General features: G+C 42.3%; 2 protein-coding genes across 4 annotated transcripts in view; one reads left to right on the top strand and one right to left on the bottom strand.

The window, feature by feature from the left end:
- The window catches only part of rhbdf1a (rhomboid 5 homolog 1a (Drosophila)), a 28,930-nt gene extending 17,108 nt beyond the window's left edge, over positions 1–11,822 (bottom strand). For 2 of the 3 annotated variants that reach the window (XM_069525629.1, XM_020094809.2), the window contains exon 1: positions 11,296–11,752. The gene's annotated coding sequence lies outside the window, so the exon portion shown is untranslated. Of the gene's footprint in view, positions 1–11,295 lie in introns of all 3 variants that reach the window. The other variant, XM_020094811.2, reaches the window with a different exon arrangement.
- A 6,633-nt stretch (positions 11,823–18,455) lies between these two features.
- On the top strand, positions 18,456–21,004 carry mpg (N-methylpurine DNA glycosylase). Its single transcript, XM_069525639.1, has 3 exons — positions 18,456–18,780; positions 19,819–20,023; positions 20,300–21,004. The coding sequence occupies exons 1-3, from the start codon at positions 18,592–18,594 to the stop codon at positions 20,749–20,751; spliced, it is 846 nt and encodes a 281-aa protein (XP_069381740.1). The 5' UTR covers positions 18,456–18,591; the 3' UTR covers positions 20,752–21,004.
- The last annotated feature ends 143 nt before the right edge of the window (positions 21,005–21,147 follow it).

A 21,147-nucleotide genomic window follows, 5' to 3' on the forward strand; every position in this document is an offset into this window, starting at 1 on the left:
GTGACAGATTCGTACCAGGTCGATTGCCAGACTCCCTCACTGTCACAACAGTGTTTACTAAATGACAGGATTGAGTGCCAGAGACATGAATAGCTCATGAAAGTAAAAATGGCCCTCTAACAGCAGGCTGCGTGCATGTGGTGTATTTTTAGAGCTCAATTGAGGATGTTCGTCCGCATGAAACCTTAGACAAACACAGAAAACATCCACATCTCTGTGTTCTGACAAAAGCAAACGTGACTTTACCTTTCAAAACTGTGTCCATCAAAGAAGTTTCATAAAACTGCGTCCATTAATCTCTGTGCAAGAGGCAATATCTGTATCCGCCATCGTGCTGCACGCACCCCTTCCTCTACAGAGCCTTATAAATTTCCAGGCGAATCCTGGTCCTAGAAAATTGCGTTTGGTTATTTAATCAGGACGAGACCCAGACTTTCATCGTGCAGCAATATCCTGCACAGGAAATCAATATGAAGGAGAGGTGAGATGCGTTAACAGTACACAGACACCAGCACATATAATTACTTTAATATCAGCGTGTTTACAAACAGAATATCAGCGCTGCTTCCGCACAAAGTTTCCTTCCCTTTCTGAAACACAGGTGAAACATTATTACATACGTAGCTAATTCAGCACTTGAATTATTTAGTGATTCTGCAAAGGTGAATTATTTACTACACACTTCCTACTGGAGCCTCTGTGCGCATGGCTGAGGCTGATCCAAAGCGGCTGTGTTCTCAGCATTGTTAGCGGGGGGGGGAGCTGTTTCTGCTCACGACGGCTGATAGCATAGGCCTGTCTTCACATCAGAGGAAAAATAAACCTCTCTAAGTAAATCTGTATCATATCTCAGCCCGGAGTTGTGTTTGTGCCTCTAATCTCGAGGAAGCAGCTGAGAGTAAAAACTCCCCAGACGCGGGCTATATATACCTCACACTCCGAGACAACTAGATAAGGTTTTATACATAACAAGAGGTCTGTGTGTATACACTGCGGCCACTTCAGTTGAATTGGGTAACACCCTGCTGAATCAGCTCAACCGCGACCGCTTTGGGATGTTGGGTGATAAATTGTTTGTTTTAGGGACTCAAGCTGCCAGACCTGAAACCTACTTGTTTGCTGTAGTGGCTTATCATTAGCTTCTCCTGCTGTACCCTACAGTGAATCTCACCGTGACACAGATCCAGGGGAAATCCAGCAGCAGCTCCTGAAACCCACTGTGCAACACATCCACAGTGAAAGAGCATGTGCATTATAAAAACGCTGCGGGCCTTGTTAGAGCTGCGTGCTGAGGGCAGTTAATGAAATTCAGCGAGATACTGTGATTCTCCACAGGACCTGTCCTATAACCTCAGAGGCTGGGAGACGACTGTGGCAGATGTTTAAGATCTACAGTGACTAAATAAAAACAGAGCTGTCGCCACACATCTGGCTTTGCAGTTAATCCACATGTCAAAAATGCTGTATAATATCATAGTTTAGTCTGCTGTTAGGGTTATGAGAGGCAGTTGGATTACGCCAAGAAACTGTCCGCACATGACAAATGAAATGGATATATTCAATTCATAGTGTCTGTCACATAATTTGTACATTTACAGAGGATGACGTAGTGTCTCATAAATCTCGGAACCTTTTCCAAAGCATGGAAACAGTTTTTTCTCCATAGTAAATTTCTCAATTAGTCAAGGGTTGTAGAAACACATCAAAATTATATACAATGATGTCTCACATTACTCGCCATAATCAGATCATCAATGATAATAGTATCAGACTTGAATTCACCTCTTGACCTGCCCTGCTTTGACGCATGGTCTTACAATTTACGGCTTAATAAGAGCCTCTGCTTTAGACAACAAAGGGAAGTGAGCCATCGTTCTTGCAGAGCCCTGTCCACCCGAATGTGTCCTGAGACTCCAAACAAGCACCTTATTGTCTACGGGACGTTTGACATTCTCTCGTTAAGTAAGAGGAGAATCTCACATACAGCGTGTCCTAACAACATGTGATCCCCATCTAAATAGTTTCCACCATGATATCAGCCTGAATCACGACGACAAAAGGCTGCATTGTATGTCCTGATGTCGACATGGGCTGAACAAGGGCCTGGTCGAAAAAAAAAGCAAGAGCAGGCTGAAGTTTTCATTCCTCCATCAATGGAAATGGTGAACTGAGCAAATTCTCTGCTGGGATAATGGAGTTATCTCCATTATGTTTTAGCAGAGACCTCATATTGGAGGTTAATGGTTGAAAACTATAACTGAGCACCACAGAGTGTCAGGTTGGATCTAATCAATCAACAGGAATAAAAAATACCTTACAAAAGGAGCGCCATGGGCTCTGTCATGTCACATCCTCTGTATGGAGACGACCACCAGCGTAGAGTAAGGTCAGATTACAGCTTATTTTACTGTGGAGCGCTGGAAGGAAGGAAGTGCAGAGCAGAGGAAGGGGAGACGTGCAAAAGAAGGCAGGAAACACACCGCAGACCGAGCGCATTCTCTGTGTCCGGTCCACACAACCACGGAAACAACAGACTCTTGCTCACATGCACAGGAACACATCCACGCGGCACACGTAAATACACACATCCCATCTCTGGCCACAATAAAGCACACATCACCGTATGCAGAAAAAAAAAAGATATTGGCTGAGGCCTGCTGCCCACTCCAGCCCTGCAGACAGAGAGCGAGAGATCTCAGGGTACTGTGACATTGAAGCTGACACATCTTTTGAAGGCAACAGATGAAGTGAGGCTTGTCGCTGTGGGACAATGGGAATTAGCTACATTAGCATGGATTGAAGCAGAGCGGAGAATGGAGGCTGTCTAACCTTTCGTGACAGAGCTTTTCAAAGTCAACCCTTAAATTGCTTTCTGAAGGCGATAAGAAACGAATTATGAGGCTGAAATCATATTAAATTAAACCATAATTTAAAATTGTGTTTCTCAGAGCATGAACTAATCCATGACGAGTGCTTTAGAGGGGAACAAAATGCCTGATTTAAAAAGCGTTTATGAAATGCGCTCAATCCACCTGTGGTCAAAATCAAACCCACATTTGAGTTTTAAGTACAGTGAGTATTAACTTTAGTATTTAAATGCAACATGGATAAAAAGACTAAAAACAAGAATTTTCTCTCCTCACATTGGTCCAGGTGGACTGAGCGAGTTGGAAAACCCATCTTCTTCTATTACTGCCCTGAAGCTGTCGGCCCTTCAGGGCCACAATTACTTTCTAAAAGCGCAGTAAAGCAAACCTGTCACAACAAAGACAGGTTTATATGAGGTCAATGTCACACTGATTGTGTAGACTCTCTTTCCCATTCTATACAAATACATGAGTATTAAGGATGACTTCAACTGGATATAAATCATTCAATCTAATAATAAAATATTGAAACGGTCGACTAATATATTATTTCACTAAGACTCTGAGAGTAATTTCATTCAAAGCCTCTTTTTTAATATTTGACCAAACCTTCAAAGCAAGGTCTAATTAAGGTTTTTACACATCTCATTTTAAGCACAGGATGACATGTACGACTTGGTTCCTTAAGTCAGAGGATTTTATTTTATTTTTTGCAGAGGCAACATCCACAGAGTCCTTTATTATACTTCTCTCGATCGGAGGGTGTGGAAATAATTTTTGTTCCACACACACACACACACACACACACACACACACACACACACACACACACACACACACACACACACACACACACACACACAACTAGGCCATTTTGATAAAGCTCCCATATTTAAATTTCTTTCATCTGTTACTCTGTTAAAATTATTCTCACATGCACAAAGTTGGGCATGACTTACGGCAGATAAAAATCTTTGACAAACATTAGGTGCTAATTCACAGCTGCAGTGTGTGCTCCAGTTCCTGCTGCTGCATGCGCTGGGAAAAACACACAGATCAACATCAACTAGAGCGGACACCTCTACTCCAACGAGGGTGTTGAAAAGGAGAATGAAATGAACAATGTGTGTTTCTTTCTTTTCCAAAACACAGGGGGAATCTGTGGGTCAGACGGTTACTCACTGTCACCGTATTGGGACACAAATGTGGGTCATGAGGTGTTTTGGCAAAGGCTGTGAAGAACGTCAATGGTAGAACAATGACTCAGATAAATATGAGGTGAAATGACGGTCTCTGTGTCAGCACAAGTGAGAATCATTGATCGAGGCAGCACCATTTTTATGACAGAACATGTTACTCTGTACTTGCTACTGTAAATAACTGCTTTGACTAACAACAAACCCTCAACAGAAACAGCAAGAATATATGAAATTACTTCATCCATTTTATAATAACTAGAGCAGTATCTGTTCTAAACCTACCGGTTTGGAACAGGAATAGTTTTTTTGACCTGTGGTAATACAGCAGCTGCAGGACTCAGTCCAGAGAACTATGAAGCCTCACCACCGCTGCTACTGCACAAAGTGCAGAAGTTTGATAAAGCTTAGTCAGTCAGTTCAGTTTGCACAACCCAGAACTGGAGAATCAGTCACAGTTGGCAGTGTCGTGAATGTGCTGTTGTTGTGATCGAAAACATCACTTCCACTGATGATTCCCAGACGCTGCTGCAACAGAGCTGTGGTTGCCTATTTATTCAATTATTTTTGAATGTAACCAAATGGCACCAATTTCAACACTGTACTCTCTTGGGCCCTTAACAATACACAAGCCAAGTGTGAAACTGGTAAGTTAAACAGTTCTCGAGCCACACGCAGACAGATAGAGATTTCTCGAGCTGGTTTAAAACTTTAAAAAAAACAACCATTCTATGTATCTTCTACCAAAGGAATATCAATATAAAGAGACAAACAAGAGAGTGCGTGAGCAACTGCATTTGCACCATTCAGGATGTTATATGCACACAAAATAATTTTGTCCTGGAGTAAGATCAGTGATCGAAGAAAACAAAAACCTTTTTCCAAGATTTTTGTCTCCAACCAAAGATATGATCATCTCAAGCTAATAATCTTGGCAGGTTACTATGGTCGAAGGGGAAGCACCCAAAGGAGCATCCAGAGCTGGAGCCTGGGTCTCTGCGCTGCGATCAGGGAGGTGTAAAAGTGAGGATTAGGGAGGCAGGAGGAAGGAAGAATGAAGCCATGCAGCTGGGCCCAGAGATCTGTGGAAAACTCCCAACAAAGGCACAGGAAAACTGGGAAGGCTGGGGCAGGTCCTCTGGGACGGTCGCAGGCCCAGTGAGGGGGAGGCCTCCTCACTCCTGACGCGACTGAAGAAAACACACAGTCTTTGTCTTTGGAAATAAAGTCCATTTTTCCCCCAAGGTTACATGGACGCTTCCTCACTCCGCTCATGGTTTGACAACCCAGGAGAATATTGTCATGCAGAAGCGACAAATGATGGGGAAATAAAACATTGGTGAGGAGACAGAAAGTCTGATTCAAACAAGATGAGAGTATAAAAATAAAAAAATAAGTGTCGAGTCCCAGAGTAGGAGTACAAACCATGACAGGCTCCAGGAATAAATTACCTCTGATTTGCATTACTTTTCAAGTTTGTTTTTGCCTCCTTCTGAGTGAACATGCTTCACAACATATTCAGCTTCAAGGCTTGATGCCTTCACTATGCCTGGGCGTGATCAACTGAGCAATATAAATTAGAGGTTTTACATCATTTTCCCTGGCACTGGGCATTACGAGCCCTGTCAGCTAGCAAATGCAAGGGAAAGTTGGCACAAGCATGAAACAGGCAGGGGCGGTAAAAAAGGAAAGTTGCGAGCAACAGGATCAGGTACCTGCTCAAATATGCCAACGCTGCCTGGCTCGATGCCATTTCAATCAGCCCGACTGACAAACAGTAAAACACAGCCCATCATATTCACGGAAATCTGTTTGTGTAAAACAGCGACAGCTTACAAATATTAAATATTAAATATTTTTAAAAAGATGCAGGGTCGGCATGTATTGGTGACAGAGCAGCGCAGGTATTTAAAAACTTGTTGTGTTTCAAGTTCAGTCAAAACAAAGGGACATTCAGAAACAGAAACTGTAAAAGACAAGTCACAGAGGAGCCAAAACACACCCTCATTTCTGGGAAAGCTGCTGGAGTGAGTTTGGTGCATGGTATGTGATGTTGGTGGGACTGTTGAAACTGTCCAGATATAACTGTGTGTGTGTAGCTCCATTCAGGGAGCAGTCAACTTGAGTTTAGCAGTCTAGTACACAATGAGGATTCACAGCCTCTGGGCATGACGACTGACTGTGCCAAAGATAGAGGGTCGGCGGGGGGAAGTGGAGCGGCCCCGGGGGTGGGGGGTTAGCGGGGGCTATCCTATTTAAAACTGCACTATCATTGCCGCTGCAACGATGCTGGGATACTGTATCAGTCAGGGTGTTCCTTGAGCTGGTCCTCTGGCCCGACAATGATCTGAGAAGAAGTAAACAGACTCAACACGGTGCTGTCGTAGCAGCGACCGAGGCCTGCGTTGCACACTTTACACTACCGGCGTCCATGTGGATTATCAACACACAGAAAAAGCATCAAATACTGTGGATGTCTGTTCAGTTATCACCTCTGCCAAAGAGGTTATGTTTTCATCGCTGTTTGTCTGACTGTTAATGGAATTACCACGAAATTTTGTGGAAAGGTGGATTATGCACCAATACAATCACAGAGTCCATTGGCTATCATCTGACAACAAATTGGCCTCCGGGGGCAACGGCCAATAATTTTGGGCCTCTGGTGTAGACAGCGGATATTTCATTCTTTAACATTCCAAGTTTGGGTATTAGTAATACTACTAATTTCAAACTGAGCAAACTTTAGAAAGGGTTTCAATTGTTATCTGCTTCATTGAGGAAATTATGTATTCGTAAGATACTGAAATGAACAGCACTCAGAAGCAAATTGCACTAATAGATATGAGTAATATACCTGATTTATAAAATCTGGATCTATGAATTGTTCTCTGGAAAATTGGTGAAAACGACAAAAAGGTTTATGGGTTCTTTCCTGATCCATACCACATCCTTCCACAAGTTTCTTGGTCATACATTTAGTAGTTTTTGTGTAATGCTGCTATTTAACAGACAAATGCAGATGAAAACATAACCTCCTTGACGGAAGTTGCACCTCGTCTTTTTAAGTAGCTCTTTTCATCATTGAGAATGACTTTCCTCCAATGGACAAGCTCGAAAAGGAACTGAAGTAAGAACAGTCACCTGCACAGACTAGTACCTTTCAAAGAGCGATCCTGTATCGACTTCTTCACAAGTTGCATTGCTGTAACACAACCCTGTGTGAACTTTGAAATAAATTCCAGTGTGAAGGGATTTCACACAGTCAAGACTGCGATTGCAACATACCTGACACTAACTGTATATTTCTGTCTTGAGGCACCAGGTAGCAGAAGATATTTATTGGGTTATCTGTGGACACGCCCTCTGAGAGCTCCTTGCACTCATAGAGGAAGATCAAAGTTCAAGGAGCCATCGCTGCTTGTCTGTGAGTGCTGCCGGGCCTTCTGGGAAAAACACACAGCATTCCCACAGCCCTGAAAATGAGCTTTGCCCTGAGGTTAACCAGCTTCAGACACCGTGTCAGTGAGAAGACAGGCGGTGGGACCAAAAACACCCTGTAACTACCAAACCCAAATTAGATGTTTTCATCTCCGCTACAGTCTAATGGTGGCTTCAACTAAACAACTGCAAACAGTTGATAGTAACCCACATTTTCAATTGAGCAGTCGCGCCTCCAACTTTTCTCCGAACCTAAATTCTATGAATGCCGCTTCATGTAAGGGTGTCTGTCTCATGACAAATGAGGTGCTGACTGAGAGAGGGGCAGGGTGGCCCGCTGGTAGACGAAGGCCTTGGAGGCTCAGAGGTAAACCTGAAATAGCCCTGCAGCTGCATTACAGCATTACATCACAACTGACTTCACCAACATGGCTGCCGCTGCATCATGCCACTGCCGAGATGTCATGGGATGGAAACAACTGGATGCAACGGCAATGAGTCACACATCCAAGCCGTCAACAAGGGAAGCGCTCTGGGGATCGTAGCAATACCCAGTGTCCTGCGCGTCCATGTGGACAAGCAAGCAGCAATGGGATGATGGTCTGCACCACACGTCCTGTATAATTAAAATCAATGCACCACAACCAATGAATGCTTTGTTGTTTTGTTTGTTTCCTTCCATCACTGACAAGGCACAATGTATCCGCTTACATTCCTGAAGACATATGCACTGCAGACACCAGAAACACAAATTGGTTTCTCCTTTTCCACAAATACCACATTAAAAGAATGACTGCTCCTGCTCCTGACAACTTAGTGAAAACCGTGACAGCATTAAAGCCAAAAAAAAAGCACAAGCTGAACCTGTACCTGCGGGGACGAGATCAAACAATGCCTGTGGGCTTCTTCTCACCACCAGTCACTCATTAAACCATACCTGAAATGCTTTTTGAGCTATTGTCTGTTTGAGCTCAGTAGTGGGAGCAGTCGTAACTAATATATTTAGCAGTAAAGCACGCGTATTGTCTGTAAAGTAGCAGAACGAGTTGGTTAACATGCTTGACCTCTACTGCCGTGCCCCACATTAGCAACTAATCTCAGGAGACAGGAACTGTGGCAGGTTTCACACAGAGCAGATGTCGGATGTGATGAAAACTACATGACAATCTCTGACAAATCTACAATCTATCTCAATGATACTGAAAGTCATTAAGTGTTTGCTGACACTGGGTTAAAATTTGTATCCTCTTCAATTGAGTAGACAAGCACTTTTAAAAAGAAATCTAGTTTCAGTTTGAGTCAGAGGTAACAAATATCTGAAGCTGGGTTCAGTCAGAGGGACTTCAAAATACAACTTCATGAGTCCCTGAGTTGAAATGGTGCAGCCATAAAAAAGTAAGCCTCATAGTAAGAATCATTTGAGCCGAGTGAAGAATTAGTGAGGTCAAGGTTTTGGATTTTTGGTTGTAAAATATTTCCAAAACTGATGTATCGGCAGATTTAGAAAAATAAAAACTGGCAATGATTCTTAAGATGGTGTGATATTTGTATTTACAGTTTCCAAAATTAAACATACATGCACGTTTTCTGCATTACTTAGTTTGAAAATTAATAATGTCATTGTGTCTGTTAAAGTCTCATATCAGCCAATTTTTATTGACCTGATTAATAGATTGGCTCCAAAGCAGATATATAATATTAGTTGATATTTAAACTTGATCGAACAGAATATGAAAAACCATGTAGAATCAGCAAATTATCCTAAATGATAGATACCAATATATATTTACTCCAATAAGTGTACTTCAATATTAGAGATAGAGATTACTCCTTTGAGTTTCCCTATGGGGATTAATAAAGTATTTCTGATTCGGATTCTGATTTAACATATGGTCACAACTAAATTCTTCTGCTCAGTAAAATGTTTTGACTCGTGACACAGATGTGTTCTGCTGACAAAACAGCCTGAGGTTATTTAGAGAAGCATGTGCTCAGCACACATGGAACAGCTCAGCCCAGTGACGCTGAGGTCTGTCCAGACCCTGGAGAAAATGACCAGCAATCACTGAGAGTGTACACCCGTGTTCTGGAAACAGGCAGATTTCTTCTTCCTGGAAATCTATGGCGGCTTTGTGTGCGAGGACTCTGTCATCTCATCAGCAGAGCATCAAATCTGCAAAAGAGCGGCCATTCTGGACTTAACTGTGCTCTGTTCGTAGATAAATCATCTTGAAGCGATTAGACGTGCATGTGTAAAATATCACTAGGGTGCTGATGCACAGTGCTGCTAGCTGTGTGACGCGTGGCGAAGAAATCCAGTGATGAACTCCAGTAACTGATTGTTAATAACTGAGCCACTGAGCATAAAAATCCAGCTCATTTGAAGGCAACACCATGAAGCAGTTGGACGGGACTATATGCACTTGGCCAGACTGACAGACAGATACCGCGCCATGAGTAATGCAGGCATGGCTACAGTGCTGCCCCCCAAGCAGCCCCTTACAAAACCTACATACCAGGCAGTCACCACAGGCGTACACCTGCCTCAGCAGAACTACTCTCACCTCCAAGTATGATGTACCCACATAAACACACACACATAATGGGAATATTGTCCCTCGGTTCCAGTTGGAGAAGATACAGGGGATGAGCATGACTGCCACTATCACACATCAGGGTCCTGCTTTATTGGTGTGATTACATCACCCCCAGCCATGGTCTCCCCTCCCTTGGTGTGATAAGGTTTCAGGAACACTGGGCACACAAACCAGGCCATGTGCTCCTGTGTCCCGTCTGCCAAAATAACTCAGCAGTTTCTAATACAGTACGGCTATGGTTTCACTGCAGTCTGCCCAGGTTTTGTAGGAAACAGAATGCGCGTAACCTTTTGCCATGTCAACACGACTGAAGTTTAAGATGCAAGCTGCCGTCCTGGAGCTTTTCAAACTTCTGATGAGTCAAACCTACAGATGTTCAAGTGGGCCCCTCCACACATGTCGGGATTTGTGCCCCTTTTGTGACTGATGTGAATCACTTTGAGTCACCGCTGTGTTGAAGCCACAACTCAGAAGAAAACAAAGATCCTGAGGAGGAAAAAACACGTTCAGGTTCCAAGCTGCCGAACGCTTTGTGCTGCTCTCTCCATCAATTGTCTCCATGAATTGTGTAACTCCTGCATGAATGTAGCTTTCTATTATTATAGAAAGAGGGAACGTGTCAGGCTCGTATGTCACGAACATGAAGGAGATGATGGTGAGTGGCATGAGAAGGTTGAAGAGGGAGGAGCTGGAGGATAACTGAGATCATGGTGTGACATGATGTGTTGCATGACTATTCCAACAGTCATCTGTGTGCATTCCTTCCTCCATCATCCTTCAGGAGATAAGAGTAACCATGAAGTCTGGCTCTAATTAAAGTCACATTAAAAAAGTAATCTATCCTTTCAGCCTGAGTCCCATTTTACACACCTCGTTATCTCCACTTCAACATAGGCTATTTCACACTTTTTAAAAAGGTGACAGGGCCTAAATTGGAACACCCCATTAAGACCCTATGAAATCACCTATAGGAGAACTCCACTACAACTGCACGGCAGCCTATTAATGATGCCCTGCTCCCTAATTTCACTCTGCATCTGGAAGGTTCCCATGTCTGACCAGGAATAATCCAGTCGACCGGTACACACAGCTCGTTTGTCCACCTCGATCACGACGCGTAAAAAGCGTGTCCACCGACGCTGCGCCTTCCGTATGGGCGACCGCAGGAGACAGTCACGAAATAACGATCCAACTTACCCTTATTACCAGCAGCTCAGACGATCCCCAGCAGTGAAACAGAGGGAGTGCGAAAGAATTCAAAAATAAATCCGGGTCCACAGATGTTTCTCCAGTCAGTGGATGAGTGGTTGGTCACATCATCTTGACAGCGGCGCAGGAATAAAACGCGCGTCTTCGTTTTCCACCCCGCGGATGCGTAAACTGTGTGTGCGTCTCTGCGTGAATATTTTTGTTTAAAGACAAGCCCGGTGCAGTGGTGGGTTTGAATCTGGTCACTCTGGAGCGCACCGGCAGCTCAGGCAGTCCGGGAGGATGTGGCCGAAATGTGGGATCTGCCGTCCGGTTCCCTGCGTCCCCGCTGCGGACAGAGCATTCCCACACAGCTCCATGGATCGACCCGGGGTAAGTTTTTTTTCCTCCCCTGCCGGTTGTAGCCTAATTCAGTTTGCTGGAGTCTGTCAGCCCCGCCCTGGACTGGAGACGAGAAGGCAAGCCCGTCAAGATCACCGACCAATCGGTGCGTACACAGGGAGGCGCTGCTTCTCCCGGTGATCGGCGGTGACTAAGCGATATTCTGATCCAGACCCAGAGGTGGGTCCTGGGACTGAAACCAGGGTTTAACAACCTCTGTGATGCACATGTTCCACAAAAACGCAGAACCAGGACGGTCCCTTAAGTCTCCACAGGTGATTTAAACGTTAGAGTTTAATGTTATAATAATAAAAACAGAGGATAAACCAAACTCAACTCATGTGTTTTATTATATAAATATCTACCAATCTGTGCATAATTAATGTATGTAATGTCATTTTTCTTATATTGTAGATGATTTCGTTTCGTGGGAGTTCAGAGGTTAAGGTCAAATCACTTGTAATAAAAATCACTACTGCACACTACTGTCATTATATATATATATATATATATATATAATGACATTACATACATTAATTATGCACAGATTGGTAGATATTTATATAATAAAACACATGAGTTGAGTTTGGTTTATCCTCTGTTTTTATTATTATAACATTAAACTCTAACGTATATATATACACAAACAAATTAGGGAAAGATTCACATTTCTTTACCATTTATGGACAAACCGTGCAATGTTGCCACATGACTCAGAGATAATCATGACATCACATGATATCAGTGATCAGCAGGGTAACCACACGTAACCTCTATGCTTTCACTACATTTCTGTGAGGTGAAGTGTATACAGTTCTGCTTTATTTACTGAGTCAATGAAACAACGTTTCTTAAAATCACCGAGCAGCCACATATTACCTGTTGGCCTTGTAAATAAGCATATATTTAAAAGATAGATGGATACATTGGATTAGAGAAAATGGAGCTGTTCAACTGCATCATGTAACACACTACTACTGCTGCTGCTGCTGCTGCTGCTGCTGCTGCTGCTGCTGCTGCTGTGTCTAATGAAAAGACCATTATGGTGCATTCCATCATAGTTTCAGTGAAAGTTCAAATGCACCTGGGAATATTCTGCAGTGGAGAGATGGATGTTAGGAAGCCGATGGTCACTGAGGTGCTGACAAGGGGCACCATGTACACAGCTCTCCTCAGATGAGGTTTCAGTGCACAAGAGGCTCATGTTCCTGGAAAACGTCTCCTTCATGGTTGCTTTGATGCATTTCTCGATTAAGACACTCTCCCCCAAGCTTGGCAGCCTGTGCATTTCTGCCATAAAACTAAAGGAAGACATAACATGGTCTCATTTTCATACTGACAGAGCCCATGATTTGTTTGTGTGTCTAGAACAAGGAATCATATGAGAGGCTGACTGCTTTATTATTCAGTTGATCCAGAAAAAAACTGAGCAGTACAACTTTTTCAAGGGCATGGTGGAGGAATTATTGAGATCCTTTATCAAAGTCAAAGCTAAAAATATGCAATTAATTACCCATCCATGCATGATCATTTGAGGGTCTCGGTGGGGGCTGGAGCCAATCCTAGCTGACATTGGGCGAGAGGCGGGATGCACCCTGGACAGTTCACCAGCATATCTCAGGGCCAACATACAGAGAGAAAAGACATTCACACTTATATTAACACATTTAGATTTACAATTGAGAGTCTCCAATTAACCTCAGCCTGAAACTGCATATACTTGGACTGTGGGAGGAAGCCGGAGTACCAGAAGAAAACCCACACAAACGCAGGGAGAACATTCAAATTCCACACAGAAAACCCCGGCCAAACCAGGATTCAGGCCGGGAACTGTTCGCTGTGAGTCAACAGTGCTAACCACTATACCAGGTTATGCATACAATGGAAATACTCAAAATCTTGTAGTTTGCAGGGTCTTTTTTGCTTAAATTTTAACTGAGGTTTTTTCAAGATAGATCCAACAATTCTAATATTCTATACTTTATATTTTTATGCCTGTGTTTCTGTCAACAGGAATATTTTTTTCAACACCTCCCCCTCATGCTCCACAGCTAAATGCCAACAGACGGCATTCCTCCCTGAGGAGAAATCTGTTTCAAGAGTCCTCCTCGTTTTACCAACCACTGCATCACCAAAATAAAATACACAGCAGACAGGTCTCACAACAACATGGTTTTTCTTATGCTTCACAGTGTTTCCCCTCAGCTCGAGTCTCCTCTCTGCCATGCACCCACACCGCAAATCGAGCTGATTCTGAGACACGCTCCTAAATTAGGCATCAGTTAGAATTTCAACCGTAGCAACGTCTTTATCGCTCTTCATCAACCATTTCACGTACACTCAAGTCTGTAAAGACCGTTCAGGGGCCTACCAGGGGTCCCTGATTGATATACCACAAAGTCACTGTTATTGATGGTGAACTCTCCCTCTGGGACTGAGGAGGGTTGAAGCCGGGGCAAAGGCAGCATTTAGGAAGCCACGTAGGGCCTGTAGGAGCACCCAAGGGCCCCTGCTTCCCCATCAATCAGATGCAGATAAAAGGGTTGAGTTCAAGGTTAGTGTTTAACCAAAAGGACATTGTCAGATGCTCCATAAACAGTTTCCTCTCCTTCAACCAAGCAGAGAAGTGGAGGGGAGGCCATCATTTCTTGGTTAAGACCACAGAGGGTTTTTTTGTCTCCCTCTTCATTCATGGGTGACATGGTTTACCACATCTACAGAGGAGGCCAGATACCATTTAAAAGCACGTGCAAGCTTTTAACTCTCAGACTGCTTTTCTAGTTTTATTGATTTTTCTTTTTTTTTAAATGTCAATGGGTTTTACACCTAAAGGAAACACATTTTAATCCTCCTATAGAACTTGTTTGCTCCTAGCACTGATTGGACAATCAGCTCCTGGGTATAGAGCTGAAGTCTCCAAGTTAAAATACAGTGCATGCTAGTTTCATTCAGTGATGGACCACATACTGCATGTACATTACTGGCAAAAGGCAACCCACTGCTGCAAAATACCACCGCAGGAAGGAGGCTGTTGAAGAAATGAAAAACGGCATAAAGGATTTCACTGTGTGGTCGTGTTGAGCAGATTCATAATCCCTTGTTTTTGTGATAAGGCTGGCGAAAATCCTCTCTCCCGTTCTCTCCCTGCCTGCATGACCCGTCAGTGGTTTCCTCCCTTAGCCACAGGTGTGAGCAAAGACAAGGCATCTGTTATCAGAGCAGCCAGAGAAAGGTCATGGGACTGGAGATATCAGCACAAGCTCAATCAATACACAAAATAGCTGGAAGGCTGAATGATCTACCAACGTGACCCTCAAACTGCCACTGACTCTGCACTTTAAAAGTAGTTCTGCAGAGTTTAAGATTTTTCTCAAGTCTTTCTCTGCAGAATAAATTCCAATGATCTGGAAATCACCTTGGAACCCTACTTCTGTGTCTAGAGACCTCCCAGAAGGTCCCGACCCCTAGTTTGGGAACCACTCTGCACCATTACATCACAAATTTTCTACAATGCAGAACAAACAGAACATCATAAGCTGATAAGATAAAACTAAAAAAGTGAAAATAAGCCTCTGAAAGATCGTGTAGACAATCACATGAAAGCAGAACTGCCATATCTTGTAATGGAATGTGGTTTGCAAACATGATATAAATATGATAATGTCATGTAAACAATACAACTTACAGTCCATTAAGTCTTGTATGTTCAAAGTGTGTCTAAAATCAGCTTGTGTCTGCATCGATAAACTGGTATTCAGACTTAAGATCATAAACAAGGCAGGAAAAAATAGTGATATCATTTTGGTCGGTCCATTGAAGTCACAAGTTTGATACAATATTTTTATACAGCCACATATAAACCAAAGATAGCAGTGCCAGTCTGTCACCGTAGTGGAACTATATACAGCACATGGATATATATATGTACAGCTTAATGTTGAAGCTAAATCAAAGTGAAACAAGTCACTGTGTAAATTTAAAAACAAATATTAGCTGCCTCCTTTCTAAACACAGCACGAGGACAGGATATCACACGCAGCAGATAAACCCTTGTTCTTAATATGACTCTCTGACTCATGGTGTAGTAAGATATTTTCAGTCTGCCTGCATTCAGCTCGTCCATCTGCACACACAGACAAGTCTTTGGCGTCCCCACTCAGCGTCACTATCGCTGAGGTGGCCGCAGGAATTGAAAGTGGTCCAGAATGCAACACTGCAGCCAAGCCGTTGCTGCTAAGATTATCAGAGGCAGCGACAATGAAAACTCTCCCCGGCCCAGACTTCACTGTCACCGCTGACAGGCAGTGGAAACACAGTCAGGGCGAACAATGGCCTTCAACAGTCCAGCAGCTGTGGCAAAGTCAACAAGCCATGCAAGGGCTCTTCTACTGAACATGCTCAGCAGATTTCTGTCTGGCTCAGTCATGTCAGTCCAGTTCTTTGTGTCCGTAATTACAGCACCAGGTTTCTCATGTGTTTCCATTAGAGATAGAAACATTCAGATAACACAGTAGAGGTTTTTGAGTGGAAAAATGATCCTTGAAATCAAAACTAAAGTGGTTCTCAAATAAAATTTTTGAAAGTTCTGCAATTTGTGACATCAAAAAGGAGGTGATAGGATATAGCACAGAATATGTGCAATGAGACCTGGTAACTATAGCTAAGCAAATATTTAGACGAGGAATTTTTATGGAACTTTTTATGTCGATGCAGTGTATCAGCTTACCCCCGGCCCAAGGACGTGTGCCCTTCACCTGTTCCTGCAATGACACACACACACACACACACACACACACACACACACACACACACACACACACACACACACACACACACACACACACACACACACACACACACACACACACACACACACACCTTATGAGTATTTGGCATCTCTCCATGCAGGCAGGGAGGCCTCTGTGAGGGGGAATATTTTTAGTAATATTTCTGTCTGTGATATTATATTTTCTTTCTGATAAAACATATGATGTTTATGCTTTGTATAATACTTATACATATTGGCATAGTTGGTTTTTTTGCTTAATTTATGAAGGTATATTTTTGGACAGCACATATTTACATTTGTATTTGTAAAATATGAGACATTCACTTTTACATGCAATGTGAGGTAATGTACTTAGTCCAACAGGGTAAAAAAACAAGGCTGCTTAACATCACAACAAGAAAGGGCCTGGGCTTTGAAAAAAGGGGGCATTGTGCATTTAAGAGTAAAACCTGCAGCAGGAAGACACAGAACATCAAGCTTTAAATTCAGGTCAAAACATGTGGCTGAGGGTCTGACGCCCCTTTAAAGTATCAACAGTGAAAAACTAATTAGGACAAGAGACATAATTATAATCCTTAACTTCCAGATCTCCAACTGCAGCCACAAAATACAGGAAAAGTTTGCATAAACTTTAACACATTTGCAGTTAAATGCATAAAAATGAACACAAGGCAATATCAGGTTGTAATGTTTTACGAAAATGTATAACATTCATCTGCAGTCCTGTTTTTTCTGTACCCCATTCATGTTCAGCTTTTTGATTTCAACAAGATATTTCAAACACCTATTTTTGTTTTTCTAGTAATCAAATCTATTTCAAACATTAAATCTATCTATTGATTCATCCTCGTCTTTTGGTCTGTGCATCCATTCTCATAACAATCACTGCAGTCACAAGCTCTAATGTCAGAGTTCCTCCGAGTAACAGCTCAGCAAACTTTTACTTCCGCTCATGAAATAGCAGTGAGTGGCACGGCCATGCCACATACTGTGAGTCTTCCAGAGAGCCACATGGACTCACAGTGCTTGGGGCCAAACTGGCGCCATCCTCTTCCTGGGCACAGGCAGTCATGAGCGCACCAGCTCTATTTATAACTTCTTATTAGTGGGCACTGTTTTCAAATGAGGCTGAGAAGATAAGACAGTGGCAGGAAAAGGTTGCTTATTGGGAGGTTTACTTATCAGCATGTGTTGCTGTTAAGAGCAGCAGGAAGAAAAGTTTGGCCTATAGAGATGGATTTGTGAAAGAAAATAAAAATAAATCTTTGTTTATTCAGCCTAATTTATCAGGATATATTTTTGAACGGCCACACTTTATGTTGTATAAAAATTTTGAGTATTTGACATTACATGCAATGTGAAGTAATAATGATATATAATATATATTTCTATATAACTATCAATACAGAAGTAAAAAACAACAACAATGATTCCACACAAGCCACAAATGATCAGAATTATGTGAGAAAAGGGAAAACAATTCTAAATAAATCTTCCCCTTCACACCATGGAAAAGTGAACAGGGAATACTAAAATGCATTTCTTTTAATTATTGAAATAAAAAGAAGATATATTTTGACACTATATATGCAATATATATATATTATATGTAGTAAAATATATTGAAAAGAGAATATTCAAATGAGTCAGGTATAAAGTTGACACAATTAATATTGGCATAATAAATGTACTAAAACATACAAAACAGATATATAGCCTCAATATGCATAGGGAAAGAAAGACAGAAAGAGAGACAGATAGAAAGAAAGACAGAAAGACAGACAGATAGAAAGAAAGACAGAAAGTTATAGAAGCAGGGGCTCATAAGAAGAAATGTTAAGTTAGTGATTTGGTGAAAAGGTTGTTGGAGATATTCACCAGCTCAAGTGTAAGTTCTCCATCGATCAATAATCGAACACCGATTCACATCCTCCAGGAGAAAGGGTGCGCGGCTCCTTTAAGAGATTCAAAACAGTAATTGACTTCCTGTGTGCTAGCTCCGGTGCTAACTACGACAACACTCACACATCATCATGAAAAGGTCAAAAACAGTATCAACGTGTTTCTGACATTTACAGAGAGACAGTGTGGTTTAAGTGGTTTTTGATGACGTCATGGCAGGCAGGAAAAGAAAGCTGGCGGCTGCAGCAGGTGAGCGAGACGTAAATACACGTGAGAAGCAGACGTGTGAGGAAGAGGAGAAGAGAAGTGAGAGTTCAGCTGGGAGCGACCTGCAGCTCAGACTGGGAGAGCAGTTCTTCCAGCAGCCTTGTATCAGTCTGGCTAAAGCATTCCTCGGAAAGGTAAGTGACTGACGCCTGACCTGTGTGTTATCCTCTGAATGACTGCTGAAGGCGATCTAATGCTCTGCAGGGGATAATACGATGGTTTAACAAGTGCATGTGGAGTATTGGTGATGCGGGGCCTCCTTTAATGCATCTGTCAGACCTGTGGATGTAACACAGCTGCTGTCACCGTCAACCATAAACTGAATGTTCTTACAAAACCCAAGACAACAATAAAATCCAGGTCCAGATAAATTACAAGTAATAACTTCTTTTTTTTTTTTGTTCCTTCCTGCTGCTGTCACACTTTACAACCAGCACTGATTCAACTCACACTTTTTTTCCTGCATTTATTTACATTGTTTATATCCCGTTTATAGCTTATATATTGCAATTTTTATATTTGCTTATGTTCATTTTGCACGTTTACTTATCTGTTAACTTTTTTACGGATGCTTCTTATTCATCCTTACCCCTTTGCTGCTGCAACAGGGACTGATAGGAGTATGTTATCTCATAATTTCAATGAAATGTTTCATCTATTAAATAAAGTTTGACCAACTTGCATTTTTGGGGATGATGCCAATATGAAGTAAACAATTTCAACTACTGATATATTGGGCAATATATCAATAGATAAAAAAATGGCAATAATCCTAAAATAAAATTTTCAAATCCTTTTCAAAAAAGTGTGATTGTGAATTAAACATTTTCATATCAGCAAACATAAACACAGATAACAATATGTCTGTAAAAGTCAGCCAGTGTTATCGGCCAACTGATAAATTGGTCAGTCTCTACTATGAAATGCCAAAGATGCCTGTTTTTTGTGATAAGGACATTACAAGCTCCCAGAACCCTTTATCACATCTTTAAATGTCAGATATCGTCAGTCCAAAACCAACAATTCTTTTTTTTTTTTTCATTTTACAGAATGTTATTCTTTTTTCCATTTTTGCTAAATGAATGATAAACTTTGTTGTCAATTAACCTTCTGTGTATTAGCTAATCAATGATGAGTATAAACACAATCTACCTCATTCCTTATCCCTGCAGGTGCTGGTCCGCAGGTTTGCAGATGGCGCTGAGCTGCGAGGTACTGTAGTGGAAACTGAAGCCTACCTCGGCGGAGAGGACCAAGCCTCACACTCAGCGGGAGGCAAACGCACAAAGAGGAACACGGCCATGTTCATGAAGCCAGGCACAATTTATGTGTATCCCATTTATGGCATCCACCTCTGCATGAATGTGTCCAGTGAAGGTAAAAGCATTACGAACCAGAGATGACTTAAAAGTAGGAATACCTGCCACATGTTGTGTTCACTTCGATAGCCATGTCTACTGATGCATGCAAACAGAAAAACAATGTTATAAAACTGTTATAAAATGCTTTCTCTTCCAAGTGTATCATTAGTATGACGTTAAACTGCTACTGTGCGTATCAAGTTGTATTTTTTATTGTCGGTGGGTAAAGGGCAAAAGGAAGGAGACGAAATGGAGCCATGCCGACTTATGCATATTGTTTGGTTTGTCCCAGGGGAGGGTGCTGCTGTGTTGCTGCGCTCCATCGAGCCTCTACAGGGTCAGTCCTACATGAGGCAACTGAGGGCAGCCAGACGCAAAGAGGGTGCCCGACAACTTAAGGACAAAGAGCTTTGCAATGGGCCTTCGAAGCTGTGCCAAGCTCTAGATATACTGCGCTGTTTTGACCGTCGAGACCTGGCCTCAGATCCAGAGGTCTGGCTGGAAGGGGACCCCAACACAAGTCCAGCTGAAACGTACGATATAGTATCAGCACCACGTGTTGGAATCGAGTCCCATGGCGAATGGGCCAAGAAGCCATGGCGGTTTTATCTTCGAGGGCACCCCTGTGTTAGTGTATTGAATAAAGAAGCAGAGAGACAGCCTCAGTCTGGAAATGCAATAAATGATTTAGGTTCCTCAGATGTGCAGCCTGACAGAGAACAGAGCAACGTCAAAAGGACTTAACAGGATGATTCCTGAAAAATACTCCCCCATCTGTTCCCTTTACCATTTAAGCAGAATAAAAACTACAGAATGTTCTCCTTTTACTCCATTACATCATTTTGATCTTTAAATAAAGGAGGTCAAGATGGTAAAATAAAATCCATGATCAGTTAAGATTCTAAATTCAGATAGTGCCTGTAAAAATCTGTTCTGTGACGCATCTGTACTCTCTCTTTCTTCCATCTGTGTTTTTTAATAAACATACAAACTTGGACAATTCTCCTGTCAGTGGTTTTACAGATGTTTGGAACGCTCTGCTTCCCTCAAAGCAAAAACAGACCGTCTCATGTTTAGAGTCTTCCCTTTCTTTCCTTCTCCCTCGACCTCTGGGATTCCTGGCAAGAGGTATCTGGAGGT

This window comes from Paralichthys olivaceus, chromosome 5 (genome assembly GCF_024713975.1).
Source record: "Paralichthys olivaceus isolate ysfri-2021 chromosome 5, ASM2471397v2, whole genome shotgun sequence".
Lineage (NCBI taxonomy): Eukaryota > Metazoa > Chordata > Actinopteri > Pleuronectiformes > Paralichthyidae > Paralichthys > Paralichthys olivaceus.

Coding starts and splice junctions, on each gene's coding strand:
- mpg (XM_069525639.1), top strand. CDS start 18,592: ATGGCAGGCAGGAAAAGAAAGCTGGCGGCTGCAGCAGGTGAGCGAGAC. Junction 18,781..19,818: donor CTAAAGCATTCCTCGGAAAG/GTAAGTGACTGA, acceptor TTATCCCTGCAG/GTGCTGGTCCGCAGGTTTGC. Junction 20,024..20,299: donor CATGAATGTGTCCAGTGAAG/GTAAAAGCATTA, acceptor GGTTTGTCCCAG/GGGAGGGTGCTGCTGTGTTG.